The sequence below is a fragment of the Rhamphochromis longiceps genome, linkage group LG15, assembly GCF_057381845.1.
Source record: "Rhamphochromis longiceps isolate RC_006_pf linkage group LG15, R_longiceps_female_GT1.1, whole genome shotgun sequence".
NCBI classification, from domain to species: Eukaryota; Metazoa; Chordata; class Actinopteri; order Cichliformes; family Cichlidae; genus Rhamphochromis; species Rhamphochromis longiceps.
Window position 1 is genome coordinate 27,625,502 of NC_140571.1, and position 12,110 is coordinate 27,637,611.

The window sequence follows — 12,110 nt, forward strand, 5'->3', positions numbered from 1 at the left end:
ACATATAAACGAGTTTTCCTCCACAAATGCTCAACTTTACAACAGGAACGCTTTAAACAACAAATGCTGTCATTTATCCAGGGGGACATCTGTGAAACAGGAGCTAGTCTGGTTTTGACAGGACCAACATTGTCTAAGATAGAAAGACAATGATTATTAAAAAAAAATGTTAATAGATCAACATCATTAAAGAAAGGTAAAGCAAAATTAAAAACATCAGAAAATTTAGCAGCAATAGAGGAATTTAGGATGCGAGAGCTAACCACATATCGAACAGGAGATAGGGACAGATGTAAAGACAAGTTAAAAAGAATACAACAATGGTCCGAAATAAAAATGTCCTCAGAACTAATAAAATCAATGGTTAAACCTAAGGTAAAAGCAAGGTCCAGTGTGTGTCCTTTGGTGTGTGTGTGGGGCCAGACACATGCTGTGTAAAATGAAAAGAATCCATGACCTCTGTGAAAGAGGTCAGAGTCATCATCACTGTGTATATTAAAATCCCCGACTACAGCTTCAAGATGGAGGATAAAAAGTCACTGAACTGTTTAAAAGTTGACCATTTAGGCCAGGTGGATGATACATTACAGCACACTAAATCTTTATTTCCAATTTTAACCAGCTGTAATTCAAACGATGAAAAATGTTCGACCATTACTGAGCAACAGTGAAACCGGCTTTCAAACACCGCAGCGAGACCTCCTCCTCGGCCGGACATCCAAGGCTGACTGATGAAGGAGTACCCGCCTGGGCAAAGTTCAATGAGGGATGAGTAGTCACCATCGCGCTGTCCCAAAAATGTACCACTGGTGACGTCTGATGAAGATCCATACACCGGCAGCGGAGGATGGAAAATGCCGTCGCAGGAGGATAAGGTATCCAGACCATCCATAGAGGATCGAATAGATCGGAGCATCAGGCGATCATAGACTAAGGGAGCCAACACATCAGTGACAAAAAAGGAGAACAGAAAGGCCGAAACAAAACTGCACTAGAGCAGAGCAAGACAAACTGCAGCCGGCAGCGGCAAAGCCAAACACAGGCGCCATCATACCGGAAGCTGTTAAACTCTAACCATCTGGTACACTAGCTGCACAGTCGCTCAGAGGAAAGCACTCCAGAGGGTCATTAACACTGCCTAAAGGATCATTGGGTGCCCTCTCCCCACGCTGGAAGATCTACACAGTAACCGCTGTCTTAAAAAAGCCCAGAACATTATAAAAGATACCTCACATCCTGCCCACTCCCTATTTGAACTGTTGGCCTCTGGCAGATGGTACAGAGCACTCAGTGTAAGGACAAATAGACTCAAACACAGCTTTTACCCAACTGCAATAACATGTCTTAATGCTGCTACAAAATAATGGTCATCACGCTGCTCTTGAAATGATCTATGCACTGGCTGAGGTATGTGTGTGTGAATGTATGTGAACGTCTGTTTATACTGTTAGTGAAATGAATGAGGTGTATGATGTCTTTGTGCATGTGGGCTCAGGCCATTGTCTAGGTATATTATTCTTATTAGCACTTTAAAATGTTTATTTTTGATTTTAATACAACTTTTTATTTTATGGATGATGCACTAATCGGAAACCACTTTCAATTTCGTTGTACCTGTGACAATGCCAATAAAGACATTCTATTCTATTCTGTAGCACCCTCAAGGACTGACGTAGGCAAGATGTAGAGTAATAAAACAAGGTTTATTCTGGTCTTGACAACCAATGAGAACTGCTAACGGAAGAAAATAATAATAAAAAAACATAACATCGAAATGCATTCTTGTACTTTGTGTCAATCAATAAAAAAGTTATTAATCACAGAAAAAAAAACATTTAAAGTACACAAACCTTGTGAGCGGACATCCAGGAGGGGTTAAATAGTCCTTTATGGCCTTAGTATCTTATTCTCTATCTTCTTCCTTACGTGTTTCTTCTGTTAATCTAATTTTGAATATTACTTTCTCCATGTGTGGAGCTAACCGAGAGCTGCAGCATACATACACCATTGCTATGTCCCAATTCATTGTTTTCCTCTTTACATTCTTTTAATGCAACAGTGATCTAAACTCTAAGTACTAGAAAACCTAACTAGAAGCTGAATCTGTTAACTAAGAGTTCAAAACAAGAACAAGGCACAGAGTCAAACTCTTACTGGAGTCAAGATTAACACGGAAAAAAACCTTAATACCTCAAACACTACTAAAAAAGAAAAAAGACTGTTTATCAATCTGTGCCACAAAGAGTTAAGGCAGAAGGGGGTGTGAAAGGTGTACCTAATAAAGTGTCCAGTGATTTTATAGGTACAGTTTCAAAATCTTGTTTCATAAGAAAGAAAAGTGAAAGTTAAAAGAGCTTTAGGATGTGGTGACTGTAACTTCACACTTTGGTATTTGGGCTGCAGACTGTCTACATCTCAGTGAGGGGAGAGAGATCAGCACAGCAAAGGTACGCTCCTTCAGATGTCTGTTTGCTGTTGGTCATTTATTTTGATTTAAGGCAAACATTAAATAATTCCTTTAAATCTAAAAATAAATGCTTTATGTTCCAGTTATGGGAGGATTGTTTTCAAGAGCTCCTCCAGTAAAATGTAAGTTTGGTCAGAGCTGCTATTTTCCATCCAGTGAACATCAGTTATTGTCCAATGATGTCATTCTTTCTTTAACATCTGTTGTCAGCGCTTGATGCACCATGGAGGAAGCACTTTAACTGGGGGTAAGCATTTACAGGCCTCTGAGAAACATTTGTTATTGTTGATTATCACTTCCTGTTTCAGCCCATCACTTGTTCAGTGTCCAGAATGTGATGTAATGTTTTGTTGTCTCCTCTGAGCAGAAATAAAGAGGACGATCTACAGTATGTGAACAGCTACAAGCCTCAGACTAAAGAACAGCAGCTCAGGATTCTTCTACAAGGCCCAGTTGGAGCTGGAAAGTCCAGTTTCATCAACTCTGTTAAAAGTGTCCTACAGAACAGAGCATGCAGACAGGTCTCCTGTCCGAAGCACCTCCCATTCATCTTGCACAAAAAAGGTATGAAGCATGATTGTGGTGATAAGACTGAGTAAGAAATTGTTCTTTTTTTCCATTGTTTAAAAGTCTGTACGGAGTTTTAAAAAAAAAATTGATGTTGCTGTCAGCGATGGCTCATTCAATAAAAAAGTAGTCAGTGCTTCCCACTTTACTCTCTCATAGTCAGCTGATTTCTTAAGAAGAATTCCAGAATAAATCAGATGAAGTGGTAGAGATTTCCCCAGGAATAGGTAGTGGTGACTGGAGTGAACATGGGTGATGAGGAGGTGCTGAGTAGGTTGAGTGTTATGGAGAGAAATGGCTGTGGTGAGTCTGTACATCAAAAAGAGGGAGGAGCACTGGGTGATGTTCAGTACTGTGCAAAAGTTTTAGGCAGGTGAGGAAAAAATGCTGTAAACAAAGAATGCTTTCAAAAATGGAAATGTTAATCATTTATATTCATCAATCAATGATTGAAACGTTTTTTCACAAAACTTGTTTTGATGTTTCACTTCAGCTTTAGTTGTGTATAATAACCTAGGTCAGATAATTCCATTAAAAAATGTTCCAAAACGAAGTAAATGAATATATTTTGTTTTTATTGCATATTTTAAACCAAAATGATTTTTAAAAAATGAGATGAGAGATAGCTGTCATTTGTCAGTTGCAGGTCTTTTGCCCACAACCGAGATGACAGACCTTGCCGACCGTACATACAATACACAAACATCACATTGGGGAGACAGGTCAGGCTAGGTAGCGAGGGAAAAAAAAACATCGAAATGTGTAACACAGAAGGATAATGCAGGAATGCACAGATATCAACACACCATAGCACAATAAACACAGACAGCAACATGGGAAAGAGTTCCAGTGTGTCCATCTGATCTGGGACCGCTGCAATCTTTCGACTGCGCCTCCAGCTGACCTGATGTCCACATCAGAGGGGAGGTAAGCGTTGGAGGTGGCGTTGGATCCGGGGTAGGGAGGGTGATGCGTCAGTGAGTGCTTATCAGTATCAGTATATGTATGTGTGTGCGTGTCCATAGTTCAGCTGAGACAGTGTCCTTCGCCCCGCCAGGCTAAGTAAACAGTCTTCCAGCCAACCCAGGTGGCCTTGTAGGGAATGGGAAGGAACAGACTCAACACAGTCGTTATCAGGGAGTTTTTGTTCGGCTCCAGCCTTGAGCCCACAGCTGGCGCCGAAGGGGTAGCCGCATTATGATGGTAATTTTTCTTTTGTGACAACTCATGAGAATTTCAAAGCTGTTCTTTAACACTCCGACACTGGTCTCTCAATCTCCCGTTGGAGAACCGCGAGCTTCCCGATGATGGTATCAAACTTGCTGGTGTTTTCATTCTTTTGCCCAAACAGCCGAATCTGAGAACTCACAACTGCAGTGAGCTGTTCTGCAATGTAATCCAACTTTCGCTCAAGGCTGTTATTTTGAGCAGGCCTCTCCTTGATCTATCCCAATATATGTTCAGAGGTGTTATTCTGAGTATTTACGGCAGCTGTAAACGTCTCCAAGGTCTTAACCATGCTGCTTTCGAGCCCGTTCTCAGAAGTCGCGCCTCGTCCCATCGTTTCAATCCCAGTGGGCAGCCTTGGGGGGTTTTGAACAGCCGGTTCCGCTTTCTTAATTCTCCGATAAGTCAGGGCCAAGCCAGCTCAGATCAGCAAGAACCCTGTTATCATGGTTCCGAATAGGTAGATATCTTCAGCGTCCTCGATCGACAGTCCCGCCAGGCACACGACCCTCCATTCCTGCCACCCGTCCATCGTGTATCCGGCAGGGAAAGTCCCTCCAGGGCACTCGGGCTCTCCCGAGCCCAGACTTCTCGTTGAGAAAAGGGTGTCAATAGCATTCAGAGACCAGTTGATCAAATCCATAATTCTCTTTAGGTTTTAGAAACAGACTGTGAGAGAGTGTTCCAGGGAAAGTAATACAAAAAACACGAGACTAGACAAGGACATAAGCAGGGAAGATAAGGGAGAGGAGAAAAAGTGTGTCTGCCTCCTCCGAGAGCCAAAGAGAAAGAATGTAAAAAAGGCACCCAGCAACTGCACGAACACATGCAGAGGTCCATTTCTGGGACTCCTTTAGCTGAGGTGAACTTACAGGACATTGTTGGTAATGTTTTTGTTGCAGTCATGATGAAAATAAGACTTACAGGTCAGCACTACTCCACACTCAATGACTCTGATATTCTGGTCCACAGTATAAAGCCTTCAAGATCCAAAAGGGAGACTCAAACTGCTATTACCCTTTTGTCTTGAATGACATGGCGGGACTGAACGCCAGCAGCAGAAAAATCAGACAGTTGCATGTGAAGGACGTCAAACGGGCCCTGAAGGGACACATCAAAGAAGGTTACAGGGTACAGTTGCTGTATTTCTGATATTGAGTTTAAAGAATTCATTCATTTGGTCACACATCGATAAATTCAGTTTGTTTTTCAGTTCAATCCTGAACGTAAACTGTCCAAAGATGACCCACACTACAACAGCAGTCCTTCAGACAGCGACAAAGTGCACATTCTGGTTTTTGTCGTTGATGCCAGCACTATACCTAACATGAAGCAAGAGGACATGGAGGTAATCGAGGACATCAGAGATGAAGCAGATGAAATGGGTAAGAGCACCTTAAACAGAATCAGGATTATCAGTGTTTTTAGTGACACCAGTGGAAGTGAAGTGATCTGCAGTCATTGAGCAACCCTGTGTTTGCTCTCAGCTCACGCTCACTCTGAGTGAAACTTCAGGTAAAACAGTGATGAGACCTCCAGGAGAGCTCATCCCTGTTTGAATGTCATGCTGCACTAACACGGATCTAATCCTATGTTCTGCATGTCAGAGATAGAAATTAGAAGTAAATTTATAAAACATTCAATTCAATTTTATTTATACAACGCCAATTCACAACAACAGTCGCCTCAAGGCACTTTATATTGTAAGGTAGAACTCACAATAATACATACTGAGAAAAAGCCCAACAATCATATGACCTCCTATGAGCAACAGTGGGAAGGAAAAACTCTCTTTTAGCAGGAAAAAACCTCCAGCAGAACAAGGCTCAGGAAGCGGCGGCCATCTGCTGTGACCGGTTAGGGTGAGAGAAGGAAGACAGGACAAAATCATGCTGTGGAAGAGAGCCAGAGATTAATAACAGGTATTCATGGGTCATGAGCTGAGCTTTCCTCTCTGGCCCTACATGAGAAATTCATTGTCACGAATTCCAGGATGAAAATGGATTCTGCTCTGACACTCGACGTTCGTGAAAGCACAGCAGGAATATTCTGTTTTTTTTTCAGTTGAGGCAGCTGTGAAAAATCATCTTCTGTCCACCATGTGACCTCGAAACATTAATACATGCTTTTATAACCATCTTGATTACTGCAATGAGCTTTTTATCGGGTTCAGCCAGGCCTCCACTCAGTCCTCAGTCCAGTTTCAGCCTCATTTCACTGGCTTCCAGTTTGTTTCCAAATCCATTTTAAGATCCTTTTATTTATCTTTAATGGTTGTGGCCCATTTCACCTACTGCACCCGTACGTCCCGCCTCGCTCTCTCAGATCAGCAGACCAGATGCTTTTACTCTTTCACTCAGAGGTCACAGGGCTTTCACAGTCTCCACTGCACGTCAGGCAGCTCCTGTACTCGCTGTTGTAAAAACATCATTTAAACACACGTTTTTTTCTCGACCCATATTTATGTTTTGTGTTTCCTCAGAGGTCCCACAAATAGTCCTTTTCACCAAAGTTGATGAGGCCTGTCCGAAGATCAGCAGAGATATCAGGAACGTCTACAAAAGCGTATCTCTAAAGGAAAAGGTGGATTAGTTTAAGTATTTCAGTGCAAGCTTTGGTTTGGTCCAATCTCTCACTTCTAAACTAAAGTGTTGTGATTTTCATATGTAGATTACTAAGTTCAGCGCAGACACGGGGATCAACATTGTCTACATCTATCCAGTGAAGAACATCCACTCAGAATCTGACCTGAAGGATGGCGCTGATGTTCTAATTCTGCACGCCCTCAGACGCATCATCGAAAGAGGACATGACTTTCTCAACAAATCCTAAATCCAGATGTTCTCAGTTTACTGAGTTTATTTCTAGTTTCTTATTCTTTCTAAGCTTTTTAGCCCCACCTTTTCTCTTTCACACACTAACCTCTTTCAATAAGGTGCATGAGCACACAGGAAAGGTAGGGCAGGGGCCAGTTAAGCTAAGAGATTTGATTGGTCAATCCAGTGTCAGTAATGAAGATGCTGTTAGTGCCAGGAGCAGTCACAGTTCTGCATGAAATGATGACTCGGACAGAGCTGAGAGCCAAACTCAAATCATTTTTATTCTTTTTTTTATATTGAACTTTTTGATCCCAGCTTTTAGTTATATATGACATTAGTATTCAGTGTATGTGTGGTGTCTAAAACATGTTTCCTCTGCTCTGATGAGTAAACACAACTTAATGAAATGAACACCTTAGTGTTAAATTTGATAGAAAAATGTTTGTATGTTTAACATTATTGATCCATTAATAAAGCTGCAACAAGCTGATAAAAAACGACTCCTTTTTGTAAAGGTCATTTCTGAGTTCATTTCATGTCTTCATTGGAAAGTGAAGATAGAGCGAGAAACGTGTTACGACCTTAATTTGGAGGAACAGAAAGTAATATTTTTTTAAAAATGGGCCTCACAAAAACTGCAGCTCTGAGAAGTTCTGAACAGAGATGTTCTGATGAAGTTACAGACACTGATGGAGGACAGAGACTGAATGACTCATCTGCAGTTCTCAGCTCAATCAGACTTTAACAGCACAGGAAGTTGGAAGCAAGCAGGTTTACATTTTTCACTCTTCACCGAGAGAAGCTTCACAATTTAGACATTAGAAACTCTCACAGTCACTGTTGTGTCAACAGTGCACTCCAGCACTGACCTGTATGTATATATGTGCCTGTGGAGGGGTCCAGTCATGTGTAAGTGAACATGTGAAACTGTCAAGCTGTTTGCTGTTGTGAACTCAAACACCACACCTGTGTTTCAGGAATGAAAGCTGCTGACATGAAGCTGTGTCTGCTGAGCTGGTTTTATCATTGTTCTTGCTGAACTGTTACCAGCTCACAAAAACGAAACCAAGAACACAGGAAACAGGAAAGAGTACACACCCTGTGCATCCTGTGGTTACACAGCTTTAGCTTTCTCTACTTCTCTGTTCAAAGACAAACTGTCTCATGCATGTGTTAGAAATGATTAGAAGGTTTGCCTTTAAAGCTCATCTGGGTCTGCAGCATCACAGCAGCTGAGCCTTAAACCTAAAAGTGTTTTTTTTTTTTTTTGTTTTTTTTTTTAGCTTTTGTCTTCAGGACCCCTCAGAGAAAACTTCTTCACTTCACACATTTATGGTCTCACTTTTATGTGAAGTCATTCTATGTAATGCATTTCTTTGTTGTCATTCATAATATTTTTCCTCATTGAATCATCTGCCTACATCTCCCCCTATACCAGCATCCTCCTTCATCACATCCATAGATCTCCTCTGACGTCTTCCTCCTTTCCTCCCTCCTCTGCACATGTCCAAACCATATGAGCCTCTCTGACTGTCTCACTGTTCTCATGCATGTCCTGCACCACCCTCACATATTTGCTCATGCTGTACCACAGTTCCTGTTAGTTGGTGCTCATGTTCAGAGGCAGGGTCTGAAAAAATTGAAAATCATGTAAAAGATTCCAGAATAATTTTCTCTTGAACAGAATATCTCTTTATTGTCATTGTACAAGTACAACAAAACTGTGGGTGCCCCACGCCAACTGTGCCACCAACCGATGTAGGCAATGTTTCACAAGAACTTTGAATAATCAGCAGGTCGTGAGTTTGATCTTAGTGTGCTGCTAAAGAGCTCCAGCAGAGGACAGCATGCTTTTACTTTCTGCTCTTTCCTTTTGGTGCTGCTGGATTTCAGGATTTCATCCCAAAAGATTCATCCGTGATGGACCAAAACCCGCTCCAGACCCTGAGGAGCTTAATACAAGAATAACAGACAAACATAAAGTCTGAACCTTCCGAAATCTTTAGAGTCGTTCTGATTCTCAGGGGAAAAAGAATAAAGAACAAAACGCCTTCAGCCAATGTGTTTGAGCATTAAGGTCAAACAAGAAACCTGAAGACTGACTCTTGTCTGCAGAGACTGGACTGCAAAAACAGATTTAGGTCTACATTCAAAAATTGGTCCTTTTGAATTAGATCTTTGCAAAAAATAATTCAATTTACATCAACATAACTGAATATAATCTTACATTACAGGGTCAACGTTGGCATATTTAACATGAACATAAAGCTACGACTAGGGATGGGTACCGGTGTCCGGTGCCATGATGGCACCGGTTCTGACATAAACGGTAGTAACCAGACCGAAAAGCAGCGCACATTTCGGTGCTTTATTTCGGTGATTTTTTTCTCCTGAGCAGTGATACACTTCTAGCCAATCATTTTACGTTTCCCAGGATAGTAGGCGGGGCCAGGTACGTACGTTCAGTTAGAGCAGAGCTACAGATTAAAAATGTCCAAGGCGAAGCGGTCAAAAGTCTGGCTGTACTTCACAGTAAAAGATGCAAACTCAGCAGCAACAAGTGCTTTAAGTAGTGATGGGCAGATGAAGCCCCATGAAGCACTGAAGCTTTTCATCCAATTGGTTCACCCCAACGCGAAGCTTCATGAAGCTTCATTTGCTCTAGCAGGACACCTACTGGACGTAAAAATAATAGCTGGCATGAATTTGAAGAGTGTGGCATTTTGCACACAGCCTGTAAATGTCAACAACAAAAGGAGTGTGTAAAACATGTATATTGTAGTGATGGCAGTATACTGTGTATATTTATAGTGGCAGTATGGGAAATGATTATTTGGAAATGCTTGAAATGGAAATGATCATTTACTGTGAGGTGAGGTGTGGTTGGGGTGTGGACAGTAGTTGTGCTTTTGTAACGTTGAGGTATGGACAGCTACACACTGAGGCTTTGAGCCTCAGTCCTGCCTGTTCACATTTTATTCTGTAAAAACTAAATTTTCACTGCTTTTATGACCTTTTTAGTGGGGAGAACATAGCTAGGATTTAATGATTTAACAAATCTTTTGAATCCTTTGTCCTCCACAATGCTAAATGGCTGGGAGTCCTCAATCACCATGCTGACCAGGTCTTCATCTATTTGAGATTGTTCTCCTGAGGAAAGACAATAAAGATAAAGCACAAATATAAATATCACACACGTAACTTATAACAGTTGTATAATATTGTTATATCATTTAGTAACATTACTGCATCCTATATTATCATTGCATTTGATGGCTCACCTGGTCTTGCTCCACGATCGGTGTCCCCCTTATTCTCATGCAAAGCTCTGTAGTGCCTAAGCATGGATGAGGTGTTGCTGTTATATCCCAGCTCCCTGGCACATAGCAAACACTTCACCTTGTACAAAAGTCAAGACAGCTCAACATAAATTGTATTGCACCATCAGTATCATGAAAATACATCTTCTGTAGAAATTTACATACCTTGTTGGGAGGAATAAGATCAAAATGTTCCCACACAGGGGAGGACATCCTCCTCTTCTTAGCTGGCTCCATTCTCTCCTGACTTTCCTCACTCTCATAAACCTCCATACGGTCTCCAAACTCTCACTAACCGCAACTCTCCATCAAACACCCACATTTTTGAATGAAGTCTGAGGGCTTTATATCGCTGTCATATCTCGCGGCAAAGTTCGAACCACTTCATGAACCAGTCACGTGGTACAGCCGGGCAGCGAGGCTTCGGACGTCATCATTTTCAGCTCCTCCCATAAATGAAGCAAGCCTCGATACGCGCTTCGCGGAAACGCCCCCTCCATTACTCGACACACGCTTCGAAGCCTCGATACAGAACGTCCCATCACTAGCTTTAAGCTGATACTGTGATACTGTCAAAGGAGGTAACACCTCAAATCCGATGAAACACCTGGCGACGCATAGCGTTTTTTTTAAAAGCCGAGAAATGCGCCGTATTTGATAGCTTGCTGCGAGACCTCACACTGTGCACGTTGGGTGGGTTGCCAGTTATCGGACCGGAACAACATCCCCCAAAAACCCGAAGAATAGAGTCCTGGCCCCTAGCCCTGCCAGTGTAGCAGAAATGATGACGGATGATGATGCAGCAGAAGCCGTTCTTCTCTGCGTGAGTCGCTTCATGTTGTCCGTGTGTAATTTACGTTGAGTAGGCTAACCACGTTATTACATTAATGCATGTAAGGTGAACTAGCAAACATCATCATAGCTACATGCGGCTGTCCTCTTGTTTGATGGCAGATACTCCCTTCACCCTGGACAAAAAGGCTAAAATGACCAAAGAAAAAGTGGAAAACAGCTGAACATGAGAGGATTTTGGACAAAGTTTGTGTTTTTTTTCCATTGTTTAAGCACTGCTTCCAGCCAAGAGTGATACCATATATGCCCCATAGCTGCAGAAAAGGCTAACATTGCTATCTTTTTACAAAAACAAAACAAAACAGCTGAACATGAGAGGTTTTTGGACAAAGTTTGTGTTCTCCATTCTTTAAGCACCGGTTTGAGCACCGTTTAAGCACCGGCACCGTTTCAAAAGTACCAATTTGGCACCGGTATCGGATAAAACCTAAACGATACCCATCCCTAGCTATGACCAATAAATTGAAATCTGGTTTAACACAGCTGTGTGTTATTAGATGTGTTTCCAGCCTGTTACAGTGAATCATCATCACAAGACAAAGTCTTTATGCGGAGCTAAGGTCAGTAACTGAAGCATGTGAGCATAACCTGTTTATGTCCACAAAACCTTTAATATTCATTAAATGTGATACATTAAACTGGACCGGCTTCACTCACTCTCAGGTTGAACTTGAGGTGACATCATTAAATGTCTCCTGATGTTTTTTATAAAGTGAAAGAATGAAAATCATCACTTAAATATTTGCTAACTGTCTTTAAAAGTAACCTAATCAATCAATCAATCGACCAGTGGAAATGCAGATTAATAATTACTGATGTGTGCTGTGTTGTATCTAACCTGTGCATGTGTTGGTTAAT

General features: G+C 41.6%; 1 protein-coding gene and 1 pseudogene across 2 annotated transcripts; one reads left to right on the forward strand and one right to left on the reverse strand.

Annotated features, from left to right (window-relative positions):
- The first annotated feature begins 2,394 nt into the window (after nt 1–2,394).
- Nucleotides 2,395–7,541, forward strand: LOC146652821 (interferon-induced protein 44-like; annotated as a pseudogene). The gene is made up of 8 exons (XR_014907530.1): nt 2,395–2,447; nt 2,551–2,589; nt 2,678–2,714; nt 2,835–3,031; nt 5,234–5,392; nt 5,475–5,646; nt 6,744–6,844; nt 6,932–7,541. The product of XR_014907530.1 is annotated as an interferon-induced protein 44-like (transcript).
- Nucleotides 7,542–9,654: 2,113 nt separating this feature from the next.
- On the reverse strand, nt 9,655–10,734 carry LOC146652822 (uncharacterized). The gene is made up of 3 exons (XM_085381496.1): nt 10,566–10,734; nt 10,362–10,479; nt 9,655–10,230 (listed from the first exon to the last, which is right to left on the reverse strand). The coding sequence occupies exons 1-3, from the start codon at nt 10,671–10,673 to the stop codon at nt 10,070–10,072; spliced, it is 387 nt and encodes a 128-aa protein (XP_085237622.1). The 5' UTR covers nt 10,674–10,734; the 3' UTR covers nt 9,655–10,069.
- Between the last annotated feature and the right edge of the window lie 1,376 nt (nt 10,735–12,110).

Bases quoted from the DNA above. Each gene is read 5' to 3' on its own strand.
- LOC146652822 (XM_085381496.1), bottom strand. From the start codon at position 10,673: ATGGAGGTTTATGAGAGTGAGGAAAGTCAGGAGAGAATGGAGCCAGCT. The intron at 10,480-10,565 runs GTATGTAAATTT...CTTTTGTACAAG, and splicing joins ATCTTATTCCTCCCAACAAG to GTGAAGTGTTTGCTATGTGC. The intron at 10,231-10,361 runs GTGAGCCATCAA...GTCTTTCCTCAG, and splicing joins CGATCGTGGAGCAAGACCAG to GAGAACAATCTCAAATAGAT.